Raw genomic sequence first — 22,821 nt, 5'->3', positions numbered from 1 at the left:
TTTCCCATTCAATCCACTTCGACCTGCGAAATAAACATGGGAAAATACACTTTCTGTGCGACCTTAGGAAACAATCTTTGTGCTTTTTTCTTTTCTCCCTCTGGTTGTGTGTAAAACTAGACGGTCAGACTGCATGATCCCTAAGTTTCCTTCAATCTCGTCAGTTAACCTTGTGCGGGTAGAGGTGGGCAGTGCCTTGCAGGAAGCAGGAGGCCAGCTTCTGTGGCTCTGGTAATGTTCTCTCTTTTACTGTGGTAAAATTTACTTATCAAAATTTATCATTTTAACCATTTTAAAATGTATAGTTTAGTGGCATTAATTACATTCACATTACTGTGCAACCATCAATCTCTAAAACATAACCAGCCACCTTCCCAAAATGGAACTTTGCTTGTGTTAAGGGACAACCCTCCCCTCCCCTACTCCCCCCTCCCCCGCCAGCCCCTGGCAGCCACCACTCTACTTTCTGTCTCCATGAAATTAACTGCTAATATTCTTTCTTGAAGGTTTTGTTTATAAAAACGCATGAAGTCGGACATTTAATGATATGTCTACTTTTCTGTATGTGCACTATACTTTAATAAAAAGGTCTGAAAAGTGGAAATAACACTGAACCAGGAATTTAAAAACTTGAGTTCTGAAGTTCAAACCTACAACTGAATGGACATTTGGTGAGGCCCCAAATCTTTACTGCGTATTTTCGTAATTAAAAAAACCCAGCATCTTTTTTTTCAATTAAAAAAAATTTTATTTTTGGCCACGCATCTTGTGGGATCTTAGTTCCCTGACCAGGGATTGAACCCAGGTTCACAGCACTGAGTCCTAACCACTGGACCACCAGGGAATTCCCCCCCAAAATCCAGTATCTTTTTTTCTTTTCTCTTTTTTGCTTTTTCATCTTTATTGGAGTATAATTGCTTTAAAACGGTGTGTTAGTTTCTGCTTTATAACAAAGTGAATCAGCCATACATACACATATGTTCCCATATCTCCTACCTCTGGCGTCTCCCTCCCTCCCACCCTCCCTATCCCACCCCTCCAGGTGCTCACAAAGCACCGAGCTGATCTCCCTGTGCTATGCGGCTACTTCCCACTAGCTATCTATTTTACTTTTGGTAGTGTATATATGTCCATGCCACTCTCTCACTTTGTCACAGCTTACCCTTCCCCCTCCCCATATCCTCAAGTCCATTCTCTAGTAGGTCTGTGTCTTTATTCCTGTCTTACCCCTAAGTTCTTCATGACATTTTTTTCCCTTAAATTCCATATATAAGTGTTAGCATACGGTATTTGTCTTTCTCTTTCTGACTTACTTCACTCTGTATGACAGACTCTAGGTCTATCCACCTCATTACAAATGGCTCAATTTCGTTTCTTTTTATGGCGGAGTAATATTCCATTGTATATATGTGCCACATCTTCTTTATCCATTCATCCAATGATGGACACTTAGGTTGTTTCCATCTCCGGGCTATTGTAAATAGAGCTGCAATGAACATTTTGGTACATGACTCTTTTTGAATTATGAAAACCCAGTATCTTATCTCCAGATAAGTAGAGATAATTTGGTGCTATATTTGGGAGGGGAAGGGGGAGGGAGAGGGGAAGTCTTATTTAAATAGTGATGATGAACAGGTAATAAGGATTTATCACGATGGAGAATAGAAATGTTTGGACTTTCCAAGCTATGTCGGAAGTGGGAAAGAGGCTACCTCATTAGGCATGAACCCTTCTGAGATTCTTTAATGTTCTTAAGAAACTACTAGGGCTTACCTGGTGGCAGAGTGGTTAAGAATCTGCCTGCAAATGCAGGGGACACGGGTGTGAGCCCTGGCCTGGGAAGATCTCACATGCACGGGGCAACTAAGCCTGTGTGCAACAACTACTGAGCCTGCGCTCTAGAGCCCATGAGCCACAACTACTGAGCCCACGCGCCACAACTACTGAAGCTCATGCGCCTAGAGCCCGTGCTCCGCAACAAGAGAAGCCACTGCAATGAGAAAGGAAGGAAGGAGGGAAGGAAGGAAGGACGGAAGGAAGGAAGAAACTATCAACCCTACCTTGATGGTCACCCAGCACATGGATGTCCCCTGTGCTGCTAGAGAATTTTACCTCAAACTATCTACTGTCCTGTTTTGTTTTTTTTTTTAATTTATTTTTGGCTGTGTTGGGTTTTTGTTGCTGCGTGCGGGCTTTCTCTAGTTGTGGTAAGAGGGGGCTTCTCTTGTTGCGGAGCACAGGCTCTAGGCATGCGGGCTTCAGTAGTTGAGGCACTCGGGCTCAGTAGTTGCGACTCTCGGGCCCTAGAGCGTGTGGGCTTCAGTAGTTGTGGCACGTGGGCTCAGTAGTGTTGCTCGTGGGCTCTAGAGCGCAGGCTCAGTAGTTGTGGCGCACGGGCTTAGTTGCTCTGCGGCACGTGGGATCTTCCCGGACCAGGGATCGAACACGTGCCCCTGCATTGGCAGGTGGATTCTTAACCACTGTGCTACCAGGGAAGTCCCTACTGTCCTGTTTTAATCAAAAGCTCAATCATAAGAAATTGATTCATGGAGGACTGCCTGAGGATAATTCTTTTATACTTCTCAATATCTAAATTCTATTCTTGGGCCAAGCCGGACTTTCATAAAGGCTCACACATCCTCAAAGTGCATTTCTTTGACCTTTCATGAAGTTGTTTTTAATGAACTGGCTTTTAGTTATGTCCGCAGCTTACATTAGGAGAACCACCAGCTTCAGTCCTGAAAGGCTTATTATTGTGTTTATGATAGGGATATTGGTAAAAACATCTATCACAACTGAGTGTCTTCTTTATGAGAACCCAGAGGAGAAATTTTTCTCACTACTGCATAGGGGGAGCAATTGCCAACTTGCCATATTTAGGGCACTCTTTAAGTTAAATCTTTTGAGAAAGCTCAATATATAAAGGAACACAATAAACAAATGCTTATCTAAAAGTAATATTTTAGAAAAATAATTAATTCTTAGAAATTTAGATTCTCAGAAATTTTCTAATTCTTAGGAGATTAATTTTTTAGAAAAATAAACCCCCAAAATACTATCAATTGAAAGAAAGTAACAAACTGCCCTTTTTTGGGGGGTGTGGTCTACATAGGATACTTCCAAAAGTTTCAGTAGCAACATTACTTTCCAATTAGTAGAAATAAGGGCTGAGGAATCTCTGTATCATTAAAATCTATTTATTCTTAACTGAAATGTGGCAGTAAGAATGTGACCTGCAGTAAGAAGTAAAATGGCAGGTGAATTCTATGCATTGTCAAGTGGGAGCAATTAGAACATTTTAAATGGCATATTACAAAGCGTATAAAACCAAATATATAAATAGTTTAGAGAATCATTTATTAAAATGATATTTATATATATGAAATATTTAGAACTTTTTATACTAACTTTGTTTTCTTCACTACTGGTTTTATTGTCTCTTAATAAAGCTCTAATGGATATCTCAAATAATTTCATAACTAGAGAAAGCCGAGCCAAAAGAATTATTAGAAAAAGAAAAATAGTCTCTTAAGAAGTTACAGCCTACAGGGCTTCCCTGGTGGCACAATGGTTGAGAGTCCGCCTGCCGATGCAGGGGACACAGGTTCGTGTCCCGGTCCAGGAAGATCCCACATGCCGCGGAGCGGCTAGGCCCGTGAGCCGGCCCGTGAGCCATGGCTGCTGAGCCTGCGCTCCGCAACGGGAGAGGCCACAACAGTAAGAGGCCTATGTACCAAAAAAAATAAATAAATAAGTTACAGCCTACAAATATAATATGATTCTACTCATATGAGGTACCTAGAGTAGTCAAATTCATAGAGACAAAGTAGAATGACGGTTGCCAGGGCTGGAGGGAGGGTGGAATGGGGAGTTATTGTTTAATGGGTACAGATTTTCAGGCTGCAAAATGAAGAGTTCTGGAGATGGACAGTGGTGATGACTGCACACAACAATGTGAATGCACTAATGTCAAAGAACTGTCCACTTAAAAATGGTTAAAATGGTAAATTTAAGTTAGACATATCCTACCGTGATTTATTTATTTATTATTTATTTATTTTTTTAAATTTTATTTAATTAATTAATTTATTTATTTTTGGCTGCATTGGGTCTTCGTTGCTGTGCGCAGGCTTTCTCTAGTTGTGGCGAGTGGGGGCTACTCTTTGTTGCGGTGTGAGGGCTTATCATTGTGGTGGCTTCTCTGGTTGCGAAGCACGGGCTCTAGGCGTGCAGGCTTCAGTAGCTGTGATGCGTGGGCTCAGTAGTTGTGGCTTGTGGGCTCTAGAGTGCAGGCTCAGCAGTTGTGGCTGAGTTGCTCCGTGGCATGTGGGATCTTTCTGGACCAGGGCTCGAACCCATGTCCCCTGCATTGGCAGGTGGATTCTTAACCACTGCGCCACCAGGGAAGTCCTCTTACCATAATTTTAAAAAAAGGGAAGTTATGACCCATTTACACTATTATTCTGATGTTTAATCCTATAATTCTGATTAAGCATTATACGTTATGGAAAACTCAGGTTCAAAAAGTAATTCAAGATGTGCTACAACTTTTATGTTATTTCAATAATAACATCTATATTGAGTCACAGAAATCTATTTTTATAGCACATAATAGAGTCTGGAATCAGCAATGATTTTTATTCATATAGTTGACTGGAAAACAAATAAAGAGGAAAATTAACATAATCGTACCACCGTAACATGGTAACTGCCACTTTGCAATTTCTTGCCAGTCTTTGAACATATACATAGAAAACATACATCTCTAAATGCAAATCAAAACTACAATGAGGTACCACCTCACAATGGTCAGAATGGCCATCACTAAAAAGGCTACAAATAACAAATACTGGAGAGGGTGTAGAGAAAAGGGAACCCTCTTACACTGTTGGTGGGAATGTTAAATTGGTGCAGCCACTATGGAAAACAGTATGGAGGTTCCTCAAAAAATTAAAAATGGTGTTGTCATATGATCCAGCAATCCCACTCCTGGGCATATATCCAGATAAAACTCTAATTCAAAAAGATACATGTGCGGGCTTTCCTGGTGGCGCGGTGGTTGAGAGTCCGCCTGCCGATGCAGGGGACACGGGTTCGTGCCCCGGTCTGGGAAGATCCCACATGCCACGGAGTGGCTGGGCCTGCGAGCCATGGCCGCTGAGCCTGCGTGTCTGGAGCCTGTGCTCCGCAACGGGAGAAGGCCACAACAGTGAGAGGCCCGCGTACCACAAAAAAAAAAAGAAAAAAAGAAAGAAAAAGAAAAAGATACATGCGCCCCTACGTTCATAGCAGCACTATTCACAACAGCCAAGACATGGAAACAACCTACATGTCCATTGACAAATGAATGGATAAAGAAGATGTGGTACATATATACAACAGAATACTACTCAGCCATAAAAAAGAATGAAATAATGCCATCTGCAGCAACATGGATGGACCCAGAGATTATCATACTATGTGAAGTCAGAAAAAAAAAGAGATAAATACCATATGATATCACTTGTATGTGCAATCTAAAATATGACACAAATGAACTTATCTACGAAACAGAAACAGACTCACAGACATAGAGAATAGACTTGTGGTTGCCAAGGGGGGTGGGGGAGTGATGGAATGGGAGTCTGGGATTAGCAGATGCAAACTATTATGTATAGAATGGATAAACAACAAGGTCCTACTGTATAGCACAGGGAATTATATTCAATATCCTGTGATAAACCATAATGGAAAAGAATATGAAAAAATATATATATATATTCTTTTATATATATAAAAAACTGAATCATTTTGCTGTATAGCAGAAATTAACACAACATTGTAAATCAACTATATTTCTTCAATAAAAGAAAAAAGAAAAAAACACACATCTTTGTATCCTGTTTTTGTGAGAAAAGTTTGCTCATCAGTAAAATGGAAATAATATTCATTTGAATATTTAAATATTCAAACAGTTCAAAAGGCAGTTGCAAGGATTAAGCATATTCATATTTGTAAAGTACCTAGAACACAGTAAGTGCTTAATAAATATCACTTTTTATTATATCAGACATTCTTATCTTAGCTCATGAAAATTTAACAGATATGTTTCTTGGTGAGATGTTATATGTTTTAGTCTTATGGGGCACGTTTTAAAAAACATATTGAGAATTTTGGGTCTCTTAGTGCAATTTTTATCACTATTTTAAAGACCGCATATTACCTCAAAGCACTTGGCAGACATCAAAAACCTTTCTGGCTTTCTGAGATAAGGGTAAGTTTTAATGACATTTATAGGAAAAAACAGAAATTAAGAAAAAAAAGTTCTACTTGTCCAAGGGGTTTTTAGTGATAAACCTCTTATTACCACATCATTACCAGAAACACCAAATAGAATATATAAAAAAGTAGTATGTCATTGCTCGTTTTTCTCTTAAGAAACTTAGACTCCAAAAGATACTGAGAAGTTGCTCTGACCCACAGATCTTTAGATTTTTAGGACCAAGACTAAAGAATTTTATTCTAATCTCCCCAAAATATTTCAAGTATTAATTGGAAAAAGAGGAAATAGTATATATAAAACAATCTGGGGAATTTAAGTAAAAAACCAGCAAACTTTGAAATAGAAAGGTTTATTAAACATTAAAAAGGCCAATTTTTCTCACTTGTGGCTGAGTCTTTATAAAGACTGCCATGGGCAGGTCTGCCTTGTGGACTCTGCCCTGAAATTAGAGATTCTGCTTCCTCTCCCTCTACCCTGCTTTAGCTTTAGCCATCAACAAAGATCTTTAAGCAAAAACATTCAAGGCCTCTGGAGGGAAAAAGTAAGATAAGGATGTGAAATGCAGGGCAAGCAGCTCTCCTCAGAGGGCAACAGAAAGTGCACCGTCACTCAGGCCAGTGTGGGTCCCTTCCTCTGGAGCGGGTCTGAGAAGACGACACGCCCATAACCGCTGCAAAAATACAGTCTAAGAATAAACAGCCAAAAGCCCTCCTTTACCTTTAGCAGAGACAGATGCTGAGAACTCACTATATAACAGTCTAAACCACAATCTCACAAAAGTTGCTTTTAAAGTCAAACAGATTTTAATCAAAATGTCTTTTTCTGGTTTCTTTTCTTTCTATAGTCACAACTTTGTGCATGGAGGCTGCCCAAAGGGCCTTTCTATCTAATTCTAGGCCCTTCCTCCTTAACCTCAACATTTATGTTTTTGTTTAAAAAAAAACAACCACAAAACATTCTCCGTATCCCTCCCCCCGCTATATGCATATACGCTCATGATAGAAAATTTGGAAATACAAAGCCACTGAGACAGAGACAAGCAGGCCCTGACATCCAGGAAGTGGGCCTTGGTGTTGCTATGAGCTGGCTGGGCCCTCACAGCTAGGCACTGGTGCCCTGTTGAACATAAACAATTTCACAGAACATCAACATCAGAGAAGGCCACTCCATGACCAGGATGGATCAAGAGAAAAACAAGATTCCTGCATAATCATGTCTGAACACAGATAAAACGTGAACACTGCCCAAACCACAGAATGGTCAAACACTGCCTGTCCCGGCTAATGTAAGTGACAGCTGCTTCTTTCCCAATCACAGCCTTAGCCTTGGTCTAGTCTTCCTCCTTGGTAAGATTTATTAAGACCCTCAATCACAGAATAATGCCTGGTTTTTGAAAGCAATTCAGAGCAAAGCCCCTTAAACTCTTCCCAAACCTAACACAAACACAAATCACTGAAGTCCTTTCTAACATCCTCTTACTGAGACGTCCCACAGTTCTCTGTGGTGCAGGTCCTCCCTCACTTGAAAGAGCAACAAGCCATGCTTGTTCAACTCCAAGTGTGTTCCTGGTCTCTGACTGGAGGGCACTGAGAAGGCAGAAGTAGTAACCTGTAAGCCCATCCCCAAGAGGCAAGCACTGTTCATATTTTGCTATGTTTTCTTCTTGACTTTTTTCTTTATATTTCTTTATATAGTTGAAATCTCTAGGTTACTCAGTTGCCTTCATTTTTCTCCCTTTCTCAGGAATGAATTAATATGCCTGTTGTTTTAGAAACATTCATATTATCTTTTCATCTAGAAGAAAAGGTCCTTATATATAAGGACTATGTCTTATATGTCTTAGTCTCCCCATGGTATACACACAACCAGGGATATATTTAGTTTACAATAAATACTTGTTGACTGACTAGAAGATCATTCATTTAGGTTAATATTCTAGTATCTTATTTTCCTAATAATTTTATCTTTGAAGTGGGGCCTTTACCCGAGTCCAAGAGCTAACAATTTTAGCAAATAGTGCTGAAATTCTAGATGAAGGAAGTGTAAAGTTGTTCCACGGTGCTGAGTACCATACAGTGGATGACATACGTCTGGAAGAATGAGCCAGTCATTCTTCTGGGTCCAAATCTGCAAGGCCCTCAACACCAAATACCTCATGAATTATTACTCCAATCTTTGCCTTCAATTAGTGATCTCCCACAGGCAAGTGTGAAAGTATCATCATTATATCATTATAACTATAAGAAATTTACAGAAACAAATTAGGATTGTATAAATGTGCTTGTGTGTGTATACATACACACATACGTTAACCAAAGCAATCAAAACAATATGGTACTGGCACAAAAACAGAAATACAGATCCATGGAACAGGACAGAAAGCCCAGAGATAAACCCATGTACCTATGGTCACCTAACCTATGACAAAGGAGGCAAGATATACAATGGAGAAGACAGTCTCTTCAATAAGTGGTCCTGGGAAAACTGGACAGCTACATATAAAAGAATGAATTCAGAACACTCCCTAACACCATACACAAAAGTAAACTCAAAATGGATTAGAGACCTAAATGGAAGGCTGGACACTATAAAACTCTTAGAGGAAAACATAGGCAGAACACACTTTGACATAAATTGAAGCAAGATCTTTTTTGATCCACCTCCTAGAGTAATAGGAATAAAAACAAAAATAAATCTAACTAAGCATAAAAGCTTTTGCACAGCAAAGGAAACTGTAAGCAAAACAAAAAGACAACCCTAAGAATGGGAGAAAATATTTGCAAATGAAGCAACCGACAAGGGATTAATCTCCAAAATACACAGACAGCTCAGGAAGCTCAATATCAAAAAAACAAACAACCCAAACAAAAAATGGGCAGAAGATCTAAATAGACATTAACCAAAGCAAACAAAATCTCACTATCATAGTCTCTAATGACAGAGCCAAGGAAAGGGAGAGAAATGCCTTGATGCATTCATTATCAAACTTGATGGATACAAAGAAACAAGTACATATTTAACTAAAGAAGAGGTTCTTAACTTTGGCATTATTGATATTTTGAGTTGGAAAGTTTTTTGTTGTGGGGCTGTTTTGTATGTTGTAGGATGTCCAGTAGCACCATCACTCCCCTGCCTTGGTGATAAACAAATGTCCCGAGACATTGCCCTTGGGGTGAGACGGGTTGTTGGTGATGGTAAAACTGCCCTAGGTTGAGAGCCACTGAACTAAAGCAATGTGTTTTCATGGCTTTGACCACCAGCTATGTGCTGATGACAGATGAAACCATAACCCAGCCAGAGGACTCCTCTGAACTCCCAACCACAGGACTAACATCCTGCTACACGTCTCCCCTTGGATAGTGCCCAAGCACCTGAAACTCAAATAACATCACCCCCTCATTCCTAAATCTCTTATGTTGATAGACACCACCATCGATTCAGCTGCTCAAGCTGAGAAATCATCTTCCTTTTTCTTTACCCCCCTAACTCTATAGTTAATCCAATGTCCTATTAATTAAAACCTTTAAATAGTCCCCACACCTATGTCCTCTTTGTTATTCCCCTGATACTGCCTTAGTTCCGGCATGCCTCATTTTACAACCTTTACTTTCACCTTCCTCCAAGTTGGCTTCCATACTGCTGTCAGTGGGGTCTTGTTAACCCACAGAGCTGATTATCCTCCTGTTCCCCCTCCTGCGGGAGACAGTTACGAACACTGCTCTATGCACTTTTAAGTAAGGGTGGCCCAGTGAAGGAGGAACACAGAATCTTCCTTTGCCAACACAGAGAGAAAATACTAAAAAAAAAAGTTAAGTTTAAAAATTTACCAGTGGCAACCAAATAAAGAAAGGGGGTAAACCTTATGTTGTAAATGTTGAAAAGTGGGTTCCAAGGAAAGAGGTCATTCTGGAGTGGCTAGTAATTAGGCCTCCATTCCTGGGAAGCAGCACGGAGGAAAGAAGCTAACAAAATCTTATGGAATGTCCATTAAAATTCCAATCTGGAGAGAAGCAGTCTTTGGAGCAGATATCCCTGGGAAAAGCTAAACACAAACCTTCAGATATACTATCAGGGGCTTTCAGCAGAATCAGGAAGAACCGCCAAGGTATGCCATTCCCAGGGAGCTGCGCAGCACTGGGGGCACAAGCACATGGGAATGAGACATGCTCTGCATGAAGAGAGCAGGTCCAGGAATCAGGCATTTCACAGGGCCTCTTTCAGAAGAGAATAAGTTCAGGCTTCCTTATAATGGTCAAATCAGTACCAGTTTAGCTCTCTTTCCCACCCCCAGGCTATAAAAATGTGGACATAATTCAATTAACCAGACCTCAAATTGTAATGTGTGAAGTGTAGGAAAACTAGTTCCAGGTAGAATGAGAGGGTGATGAGAGAACTCATTCACTCTACATTGGGACAAAGAGAAGGTATGGATGAAGTAACCATCAAGTTCATTTCATGAACTTGGGGGTTCCAATGAAAGGAAGGAAAAAAAGAGAAGACTTCAAGTTTAATCACAGTGAGTGCAGTAGAAAAAGACAAATTAAAGCAAGTAGACAGGGGCTTCCTTGGTGGTGCAGTGGTTAAGAGTCCGCCTGCCAATGCGGGGGACATGGGTTCGAGCCCTGGTCCGGGAAGATCCCACATGCCTTGGAGCAGCTGAGCCCTTGCGCCACAACTACTGAGCCTGCACTCTAGAGCCCGTGAGCCACAACTACTGAGCCCACGTGCCACAACTACTGAGCCCACGCACCTGGAGCCCGTGCTCCACCGCAATGAGAAGCCTGCGCACCACAATGAAGAGCAGCCCCAGCTCGCCGCAACTGGAGAGAGCCTGTGCGCAGCGGCGAAGACCCAACGCAGCCAAAAATAAAATTAAATAAATAAATAAATTTAAAAAGTAAATAAATAAAAAATAAAACAAGTAGACAAAAGATACAGAAGACAAAGGGTATCTAACATAAGAATAATCAGTGAATAATCAGTGACCTTGAAGAAATAAATCCAACAAATGATACAGAAAACGTATTCATACATACAACACAGAAACATTTCCCTGGAATGAGGGAAGAATTGCACCTACAAGATGAAAAGGCCCACCAGACTTCAGTTCTTCACTACTCAAAATAAAACCCCACCATCATCACCACCAGCAACGGCAACAACAAAAACCTGACAGGGACAGATCTCATTTCAGTGACGAAACTTCAGAGATACAGGCTTTTTCAGGGGTCCAAGGAGAAAAAGCAAGTCACCTACCAAAGAGGAAACAAAGATCAGACTAACCGCAGGCATTTTACAAACACATTCAATGCCCCAAATCATGCTGCAGTTTCTACAAAGACCAGAAAGCCTGTGTGACCAAGGAAAAATTATATCATTTAATAGATCATTTAAGTATAAAGCTAATATATCATTTAATTATAAAGACAACAGGCAGACGTTCTTAATCATGAAAAGAACTTGAGGAATACAGCTTGAATAAACTACTAATAAATGGAATAAACCGGACGACGAAATACAGTCAACCAAATGACAAAATGAAATAAACTAGAAAACATAAAAGCTGTGGCAAAAGTGCTGGTTGTTGAGTACTGTATCTACTTAAATGCGAAACTAAGAACATGACTCTAGAACAGAATGTTAAACTTGATGACACTGGGCAAATAAAATATATACAGGGAACAAAAGCTGGTAAGTGGAAAAAGGGAAATACAAGAATGCTAATTATCTAACTTTCAGAGCAGAAATTAAACTGATGCCATCTAAAATGAAACCTGTACTTGGAAGTTTAATAATTCCTTTAGTTTTGTTTTCTGTTAAATTTCAAATAAATTTAACTTTATTTAAATAATGTCTTAAATTTATTCCCCTTCCTCCTTCTCATTCACTCAACCATCCACGCATCCAACAACCCATTCTGCATAAAGATGTTTGGAATGATGTCTGCACTAAATGTTAATGCAGATTATTTTGCAGTAGTTCAATTTAGGGTGATCTGCTTTCTTCTCTATATTTTGTATGCACTGCTTATGATTTTTATAAAAAGAGCAAAGTCAATACTGTACAGGCATCTTAAAAGTTGGCATATACCAACATGGAGGACAGAATTCAACGTTGTGGCCTCAAAACTCAATTTTTCTCTGGATATTTAAAATGGGCCTATATCTATTTACTTTTCATCTCTAAAAGCTTCTATTCCATTTCAAATATGCTCTGAGAACAATTCCTTTAAAGTAACAAAGATCTTATAGGCTGGGCAAATATTTAAAGCTACAGAAAAGACAGTGATTAGGCACCCTAAACGATTAGTTATCTGTATTTAAAATGCAAGAAACATACACAAAAACGTACCATTTCCTTTACTCACTTTTGTGATAGTTTTTAAGATAGCGAGACGATCTGCTGGGGGTGGCAAACCCACAAAGAGTGTTTTGTCCAGGCGGCCTGGGCGCAGGATTGCTGGGTCAATGATATCTAGAGACGAAGGGAGGAGAAAGGCTTAAATAAATGAAACAGAATCTTTTACAAAATATAATTAACATGAGACACAGCAAGAGTACATTTTTAAGAGAAAAAGTTGATAATATAGACTTTTTTACAGTTAAAAGATTCTGCTCATCCTTAAGAAAGTGAAGTCCACCCGCTTCCTTCCGGCCCCAAACCTGCTTTTCCTTCAGGATTCTCAATCTCAGATGAAGACCCCCACGTGCCCCCCCAAATACCAGGCAGGTTTCTCCCTTCCCTCTAACTGGAGATACATTCTATCAATTCTATCGAGTCCGCCTCCCATTACCTAGACCCTAAGTCAAGGCCAAATGTAATGCCCACCTGACGCTACAGGGCAAAGGTTCTCAAAATTCTGGTCTCAGGAAACCTTTGCACTTTATCATACAGCATATACTATCAGCTCTCTTTTACTCGACATACTTATTTTGAGATTCACCTAGGTTGTTATTTGTATGAGTACTTAACTCTTTTTTATTGCTGAGCAGCATTCCATTTTATGGGTATGCCACATTTGTTGTTTAGTTCTTCTGGTGACAAACATTTGGTTTGTTTCTAGTTCTGAACTACTGCAAATAGAGCTGCCATGAACGCTCAAGTACAAGGCTTTGTATATGCTTTCATCTCTCTTTAGTAAATACCTAAGTGTGGGATGCAAAGCAGTATGGCTATAATACCCTGTAGGTGTACATTTGACTTTTAAAAATCAACAAGCTGTTTTCCAAATGAGTTGTACCATTTTACGTTCCCAACAGCAGTAGTATATGAGAGTTCAAGATCCTCCATATCCTTGTCAATACTTAGTATAGTCTTTTGTTGTTGCTGCTGCATTATGATTTAATCTAATGGCACAAAAATTTGAAATTACACCTCCTCTAGATTTCTAAGAGCAAGGTTATGCATGCCTCCATATTCAATTCTGCACTGTTACATTTGAACCATATAGTGAATTTTACACCATGATGGATCAACTTCGAATTCCCATGAAACACCTCAAATTATATAAAATGAAAGTAATTTTTAAAGCTTTGTGTAAAGCTTTCATGCTAACGATAAAAGCCTTTTTTTAAAATGGGTAACTTTGGAGTATAATGTATCAGGTGGCTCTACCTTAAAATGTTGATCACTGAATATCATGGACTTTGAACTGGATTCTACTCCTAAAAATGTATCATCACTTAGGTGGACAACCAAAAACTCCCTTCACTTCAAAAGCCGCAACTGTGTTTCTTACAAAATAAGATTTGTGTAACCAACTGCCTTCTATGGGACAAGAACTATGGTAATGGTGGGTTCAACTATTACACAGTTATGCTAATATTTTATTTTCAGAAGTACTTTACAAGAAAATATAAGTATGACTTCCAACAGGAATGTTATACCTGGACTTGGTACCAAGCTCAAATTTTAGTTTTGCAAGGAAAACCAGGCTTTCAGGTTAAACAACAATTTGTAACCAAAACTTTAATCCCAAGGATTCTCACAAAACATATAACAAATGACAGCATGAAAAAAAATCTTACACAGCAACTCAAAGTTCAGCTCTAAAATGTACCCTTAAACTGGCAGGACACTGGTATCTTAAATAGTCTCAAATTTCCAAATAAATAATGTTACAAAGAGCTATGTATTCATATACAGCAATCACATAAGGAACTTCTGACCTAAAGCAAAGGTAAACTAATTTCTTGAAACTTCTTCAATTCTACACCAACTGGACAACCTCTTGTCCAGTGTGAACACTAGTAGAATTTTTAAACCTCTAATCTAGGTTAAGGGTGCAGCTTTAATTTTTACCTGCTGGCTTGTGTTCACAGCAGGGTTTAAAGACTGCTTGCTTAACTACAGCTGCATACCATATCCCAGGTATGGAAAAAGTCTTTTCAATTTTTGCCAGTTTTGTTTCCATAATATTAAACATCATACTTCAGCTGGGCAGGAGTTGTAGATTTATTATCAGTCTACGCAAGACTAAAATTCAAAGCAAATCCAATTTTGCTTAAGGGAACACTGTAAAGTAACAATTCTTGATATTACATGCCTCATATAGTCCATTTCAAACCATAGAGAATTACACCTTTATGCGTCATTGTGCCAACAGACATACAAATGTGAACAGCTAAAACATCTTAAAAATACACCAAGCTTGGACTTCCCTGGTGGCGCAGTGTTAAGAATCCGCCTGCCAATGCAGGGGGACACGAGTTTGAGTCCTGGTCTGGGAAGATCCCACATGCCGCGGAGCAACTAAGCCCGCGAGCCACAACTACTGAAGCCCGTGCGCCTAGAGCCCGTGCTCCTCAAAACAGAAGCCACCGAAATAAGTCCGCACACCACAACGAAGAGTAGCCCCCACTTGCCGCAGCTAGAGAAAGCCCGTGCGCAGCAACGAAGACCCAATGCAGCCAAAAATAAATAAATAAATAAATTTATTAAAAAAGAAATGCACCAAGCTTATGAATTCTCAAACAAAACTTGAATTTTCTGTACATACTCCTGTCAAATGAAGTTATTTCCTGTACAACACTCCTCTTGCAAACTGGTCTTCTATTTCCTTTCATTTGACCTAGATCGGCTGGCTACAAGACCTAGAGAAAGTTCGGGGCGGCTTGTGATTTCTCTCCCAGGACAGTGATTTCTCTCTCTTCTCTTATCTTTAGAAAGGGACCTGCTCCAGCTGTAGGAGGTGGTTCTCTGTCTTGGAGATCTGTGGATCTGCAGCGAGGGAGGCCTCCTCCTTCAATAATCATCTTGAGGGACTTCCCTGGTGGCGCGGTGGTTAAGAATCCACCTGTCAATGCAGGGAACACAGGTTCGATCCCTGGTCCAGGAGGATCCCACATGCTGCAAAGCAACTAAGCCCATGCAGCACAACTACTAAGCCTGAACTCTAGAGCCCACGAGCCACAACTACTGAGCCCACATGCCACAACTACTGAAGCCTGCACGCCTAGAGCCTGTGCTCCACAGCAAGAGAAGCCACCGCAATGAGAAGCCTGCGCACCGCAAAAAAGAGTAGCCCCCGCTCACCCCAACTAGAGAAAGCCCGCCCACAGCAATGAAGACCCAATGCAGCCAAAAATAAATAAATAAAATAAATAAATAAATAAAAATAATAATCATCTTGAGGGTGATGACCCCAAGAAGGAGGTGGGCCAAGATTTCGACTTCTCTTTTCACCATTCAACAGTTCTACTCTTGGGCTTCCCTGGTGGCACAGTGGTTGAGAGTCTGCCTGCCGATGCAGGGGACACGGGTTCGTGCCCCGGTCTGGGAAGATCCCACATGCCACGGAGCGGCTGGGCCCATGAGCCATGGCCGCTGAGCCTGCGCGTCCGGAGCCCGTGCTCCGCAACGGGAGAGGCCACAGCAGTGAGAGGCCCGCGTACCACACAAACAAACAAACAAACAAACAAAACCCAGTTCCACTCTTACTCGGCAGCCACAAAGTGTTCTCCCATCTAGCTCTGCCTCTCTGGGATCTTCAAATTCAACAAAAGCAAAGCCAGGAGGGTTTCTAGCAACCCACACACTTTGGATGGGTCCACAATAGCCAAAAGCTTGTTCCAGTTCGGTCACTATCATTGTTTCTAAGATTACCTACATAAAGTTTACAGTCTAATGGACAGGAATCACAATGCATTTCGAGATCCTGGGCTAGAAATGCGGAGGCTCAAATCCACACACCCTCAGCTGGGTCTTTCCGGTCCCCTCCCGCCGGGCACCCACAGATGCTCTCGCAAACCCAGCGTCCATGAAATGACCTATAGTTAGTCTTTTTCATTTTAGTCAGTCATTCTAGGGTTTGCAGTGATATCTCACTGAGGCTTTAATTTGCATTTCCTTGATGACTAACGATGTTGAGCACCTTTTCATGTGTTTATTTGCCACCTGTATACTTTCTATGGTGAGGTGTCTGTACAAATCTTTTGCCTATTTTTATTTTTATTTTTTTTTTGCGGTACATGGGCCTCTCACTGTTGTGGCCTCCCCGGTGCGGAGCACGGGCTCCAGACGTGCAGGCTCAGAGGCCATGGCTCACAGGCCCAGCCGCTCCACAGCATGTGGGATCTTCCCGGACCGGGGCACGAACCCGTGTCCCCTGCATCGGCAGGCGGACCCTCAACCACTGCGCCACCAGGGAAGCCCTTGCCTATTTTTAATGTCTTTTTTGTTGTTGTTGAGTTTTGAGTTGTGTCGTTGAGTTCATTATATATTCTTTAACAAATAATGTACTTTGCAAGTATTTTCTCTCAGTCTGTGGTTTGTCTCTGTATTCTCTTAGTGGCATCTTTCGAAGAGCAGTTCAATTTATCCATCTAAGAAATCTTTGCTTAATCCAGAATAGAAAAAAATTTTCTCCTGTGTTTTCTTCCAGCAGTTTTATAGCTTTGGGTTTTCATTGGTCTTTGATTCATTTGGGTTAATTTTTGCATATGGTAAAAGATACGGATTAAAGTTCATTTTTCTTGCATATGGATATCCAACTGTTCCAGCAACTATTGAAAAGGCTATCCTTTTTCCACCGTATTGCCTTTGTGCTCTATAAAAATAAATCAATTGTCCAGATATTTGTGGGAACATTTTTTAATTCTACTATCCAATGATCTATATGTCTATGTCTATGCCAATACCATGCTGTGAAAACATCTTTTATCTTAAATATACAAACAGAGATCTTAAAGCCAGATCTGCATGCCCCAAAATAAAGCTTGATATAAAGAATCCCAATTGTACTTAGAAAGCATTCTAGTTTAGGACTTTCATAATCATTTAAATTCTCTGACAACATCACATTAGTATTTTGTTGTTTATTATTTTAAGAAATTATTTACTTGTTTTATTTACAGTAAAAAGCATCCTGAGTAATCTATATACCATAAAGTGTGTGTGTGTATATATGTATTAGATGATTTAAACTATGCTCCACCAAAAGCTCTTACAAAATTCTACGTATTACATCTTTTCTCAAAGAAAAGCTGGCTCATACTCGACAATTCTGTTTCACTAACAGGCATCTTTTTTTTTTTTTTTTTTTTTTTTTGCAGTACGCGGGCCTCTCACTGTTGTGGCCTCTCCCGTTGCGGAGCACGGGCTCCGGACGTGCAGGCTCAGAGGCCATGGCTCACGGGCCCAGCCGCCCCGCGGCATGTGGTATCTTCCCGGACCGGGGCACGAACCCGTGTCCCCTGCATCGGCAGGCAGACTCTCAACCACTGCGCCACCAGGGAAGCCCGGTATTGTGTTTTTAATTTCAAACTCCGATTGTTCATTACTAGTATTTACCAACTGATTTTTGAAAAAGGTACAAAAGTGATTCAGTGGAGGAAGGATAGTCTTTTCAGTGAATGATGGTGGAGCCAACTGGATACCCATAGGAAAAAAAACCCTCGACCTAAACTTTGCACCTCACATAAATGTTACCTAAAAATAGACCATAGGTTTAAATGTAAAACATAAAACCATAAAACTTTCAGAAGAAAACAGTGCAGAAAATCTTTGGGACATAGTTTTGAAAAACAGATTTTAGACATGGTCCACAGAGTGTAATATATAAAAGGAAATATTAATAATTTGGATCTCTGTGATTAAGAAGATGAAAAGACAAGATGCAGACTGGGACAAAAAGTTGCAAATTACATATCTGACAAAGGACTCACATCTAGAATATATACAGAACGCTCAAAACTCAACAATAAAAAAAATACACATTCCAATTTAGAAAATGGGCAAAGGACACAAAGAGACAATTCATTGAAGAAGATATAAGGATGGCAAAGAAACACATGAAAAGAAGTTCTTATCAGCCATCAGAGAAATACAAATAAAACCATGATGAGATATCACTATACATCTCTTGGAAAAGATAAAATAAAAACAGTGACAGTACAAAATACCAGCAAAGATGCAAAGAAACTGAATCTTCCTTAGCATTACTGATAGAAATTATAGCCACTCAGGAAGTCTTTGACAACCTCTTTAAAAAACTGAACACATACTTAACATACGACCCAGCAATCATGCTCCTGGGCATCTATCCCAAAGAACTGAAACCTTATGTCCACATAAGAACCTATATGTAGATGTTCGGAGTAGCTTTATATGAAACAGTCAAAAACTGGAAACGATCATAATGCCCCCAGAAGAGAATGGTTAAACTAACTAGAACCTCCACACCACAGAATACTACCCAGTACTAAAAAGGAACAATCTATTGATACACACAAGAATTTGAATAGATTTCAAGGGCGTTAGAATAGGTGAATAAAGCCAACCTAAAAGGTCACATTTTGTACGATTACTTTTATATAAAATTCTTAAAGTGACACAATTATAGAGATGGAGAACAGATTAGTGGTTGCCTTGAGTTAGACATGGTGGGAGAGAAGTGGTTGTTACTATAAAGGGATAGCATGAGGGAGATCTTTGTGGTGATGGAATAGTTCTTGTATTGACTGCAGTGGTGATCACATGAATCTACACTTGTGCTAAAATGGCAAAAAAATAGACAAATTACACAAATGTCTATTTCCTGGTTTTTTGTACCACAGTTATGTAAAATGCAACAACTGAGTTAAACTGGGTACATGGAACTTCTGTGCACTATTTTTCTAATCTGTTGTGAATTTATAATTGTTTCAAAATACAAAGTAAAATAAAAAGTCACATATTTTATAAAAAGAAAAAGAAAATCAGATCACTTCACTCCTCCACTCAGAAAACGTTCATGGGACTTCCCTGGTGGTGCAGTGGTTAAGAATCCGCCTGCCAATGCAGGGGACACAAGTGGTCCAGGAAGATCCCACATGCCGTGGAGCAACTAAGCCTGTGCGCCACAACTACTGAGCCTGAGCTCTAGAGCCTGCGAGCCACAACTACTGAGCCCACGAGCCACAGCTACTGCAGCCCGTGTTATGCCTAGAGCCCGTGCTCCGCAACAAAGAGAAGCCACCCCAATGAGAAGCCTGCACACCATAACAAAGAGTAGCCCCTGCCTGCCGCAACTAGAGAAAGCCTGTGCACAGCAACGAAGACCCAACGCAGCCCAAAAACAAACAAACAAACAAACAAATAAATAAATAAATGTATTAAAAAAACCCTCATGGCAGAATAAAATCCACACCCCTTACTGTGGCCTAAAAGGCCCCTTGCACTTCTCCATCACTGCCCCCCAACTCTTTTCACTCTAGACGCACTGGCCTTGTTGCTGGTTCTCCAAACTTGTTTTCACTTCAGGGCCTTTATACTTATTGTTTGTTCTCTACCTGGAATGCCTTCTCCCAGATTTTTGCATGGCTTGATACTTCACATTTTTTGGGTGCGTGCTGACATTACTTCTGAAGAAGAAGCTTTCCCGGACTATGATATCTAAATTAGCATTCCTCTCCCCAAACACCAGTCATTCTCCATCCTCTTACCCTGTTTTATTTTATTTATTTGATTGTCTATTATTTACCCCCTGTTCCCCAGCCCCAAATCAGAATACATGCAGGCAAAGAATTTTTCTGAATTGTTAACTTTTGAATTCCCAAAGCTCAGTAGGATCAGGCATATAATAAAAATTCAATAAATATCTGATGAGTGAAGGAGTAAATCTGAGAGACTCAAGAAAATTATACTGAAATGACTGACCTACAACACCAAGCTGTAAGGCGGAATGTATAACTTGCACCGTAAAACAAAGAATGTGATGAAAGAAAAATATACATAAGAAGGATTAAAGATAACTCCCCCTTTTTTTACATCTCTACTTCTCTCCTTTTGAATCTGGCCCTTCCTGTCACTGCCCTGACCAAGAGAATTTGTCTATTCTGGGCCTTGCCTTCAAAGGAATGGCAGCTTCCACCTTTATCTCTTGGAATCCAGCTGTCAAGTAAGAAATGTGAGTACTCAGAGAACCATTCTAATGGAAGCCAAGCCACATGGAGAGGGCTTGGAAGATGACAACTGGTGGTGGGGAGGGGCTGGGGGGAGGGGGTGTGCAGAATGCCGAGGCGTACCAAAGCACCAGACATGTGAGTAAAGAAGTGACCTTGAAAGGGGATCCTCTGGCCCAGCCATGCGTGCTGGTGGCATGTGGATCAGAGATGAACCACCTGGACAAGCCCTCCCTGAATTCCTGACCTACAAAATTATGAACAATGCAAAAATGGTGATTTTTAAGCCACTAAGTATCGCAGTAGTTCACCAGGCGGCAAGAGCTGACCAGGACATGGGGCAAGAAGGGGTTTCTTGAAGCTGAGCAGAATCCAAGTTATAAACAATCAAACAAAATGTCACAGGATAGAATACCATGGAACAGAACTGCCAAATAGGCATCAATACAAGTGAAAAGATCTAAAACATCTATTTTTAAATTTATGTGGATCCTCAACGTAATGGGGCTTGTTATAGGGAGAAAGGGATGGGTGAGGTACAGTGGAGAGGAAGACAATACTCAAGAACACTGGAAAGAACAAAACAGAGGCACCACATTCATCCTGTCATTCACTGGCTAAACTCAAGAGACTACTGTGCTCAGTTCTGGGTTTTACAACTAAGGAGAATCCGGAGAATCCTAAGGAATTCAAAGATGAATAAAGAGATTGGAGGAAAAAAAAAAAAACCCATGAGGAAAAGTAATGTACCTGTACCCTTCTGAAGGAAGGGATTTAAGTAAAACCTAGTAGTAACATTGAAGGACCTATTATTTGAATAACACTGAAGGACCTGTTGTTTTCTAATCTACAGAGATTAAACTAAAAGATAAGAGTGTTTACAATAAACAAATATGAAAAATGGTGAATACAGTTAAAGACAGAATAGGTTATTAGAGCACACCGAAGACTGTCTTCTTGAAATCTGCTAGAAAAATCTGTAGCTGCTCAGGAAAGGTAGGATGTGATTCTGTCCAAATTTGACAGACCTTCAAGGTTTCTTGAAGGATGACTCTCTGACTTTATGACCTAATGACTGCTCCTACTGCTAATACCAAAAGTGCTCATAATAATGATAATAATACTAAACAGCTACTTGCCACACATTATGATAGATACATTACCAATATCACTTAAGCTTTGGGACAATACTGCCTATTAGGTATTATTATCCTCTTTTTATAGATGAAGAAGTACTGGTTAGCAAGATGAAGTAATACATGCCCAGGATTAATGTGGCATAATAAGGAATAAATACATTTGGTCTTTGCCCCTGGTTCCTGGCTAGAGCTTTCTGAGTAACAGGAGTGTCTTTGTTGTGCTAATGAGATGACTCAAGGTTGGCCCTGCAGATAACTTCAGGATGGGGCTGGTTACCAGAACAATTTACCATCTGATTAGAGGGTTGGAACTTGGACCCAGACATCTGGGGAGGTAGGGCGGGGCTGGAGACTGAGTTCAGTCACATGGCCAATGAGTCAGTCAATCACGGATACATAACAAAATCCCAATAAACTCTGGACATCAAACTTGAGGGAGATTCCTCACCGATGAACACAGTGATGTGCCAAGAGGGTGATGTGCCCTGACTCCATGGAGAGAGGGCATGGAAGCTCTGCACTCCCTCTGAGACCTAGCCCTAAGTGTACCCTTTAAAATAAACTGTAATTGTAAGTACAGTGCTTTTCTTCATTTTGTTAAGTCTTTTTAGCAAATTACTGAATCTGAAAGGGGTGATGGGAATCCCCAAGTTTGTAGCAGGCCGGTCAGAAGTGCGTGTGTCCTGGAGACACCACTTGCATCTGGCATCTGAAGTAAGGCAGTCTTGTAGACAACTGACCCCTTAACCTGCAGGTTCTGACATTAACTCCAGTGGTTAGGGTCGGACCTGGATTATAATCTACTCAGTTGGTATACACGAGTTAGGGCTGAAAGAGAACAGTTAGTAAGATATGAAGTGCTAGAGCCAGGACTCAAACCCAGGTCTGCCTAACTCAGAGCATTTCTAATTCAAAGATGAGTCTAATTCAAACCTTTCGATTTTTCATTTTAAAATGAAATGGTATATAATTCATGAAGGTTTCAGTATCTGTACTAACTTACAAGAAAAATTACATCAGCTTGAAAACTGAAAAATCC

The 22,821-nt window shown here is 40.3% G+C and overlaps 1 protein-coding gene across 4 annotated transcripts in view; it reads right to left on the bottom strand.

Moving 5' to 3' along the window:
• Nucleotides 1-22,821, bottom strand: part of NVL (nuclear VCP like) — an 81,324-nt gene that overhangs the window by 10,835 nt on the left and 47,668 nt on the right. For 3 of the 4 annotated variants that reach the window (XM_082615461.1, XM_082615460.1, XM_082615462.1), the window contains one exon: nt 12,630-12,736. In XM_082615461.1, the coding sequence (XP_082471587.1) occupies nt 12,630-12,736 (107 nt within the window). Of the gene's footprint in view, nt 1-12,613; nt 12,737-22,821 lie in introns of all 4 variants that reach the window. The other variant, XR_014293524.1, reaches the window with a different exon arrangement.

This window comes from Mesoplodon mirus, assembly GCF_964341445.2.
Source record: "Mesoplodon mirus genome assembly, chromosome: 3".
NCBI lineage: Eukaryota > Metazoa > Chordata > Mammalia > Artiodactyla > Ziphiidae > Mesoplodon > Mesoplodon mirus.
The sequence above is the reverse complement of the archived record's forward strand: the minus strand, read 5'-3'. Positions and strand labels throughout refer to the sequence as shown.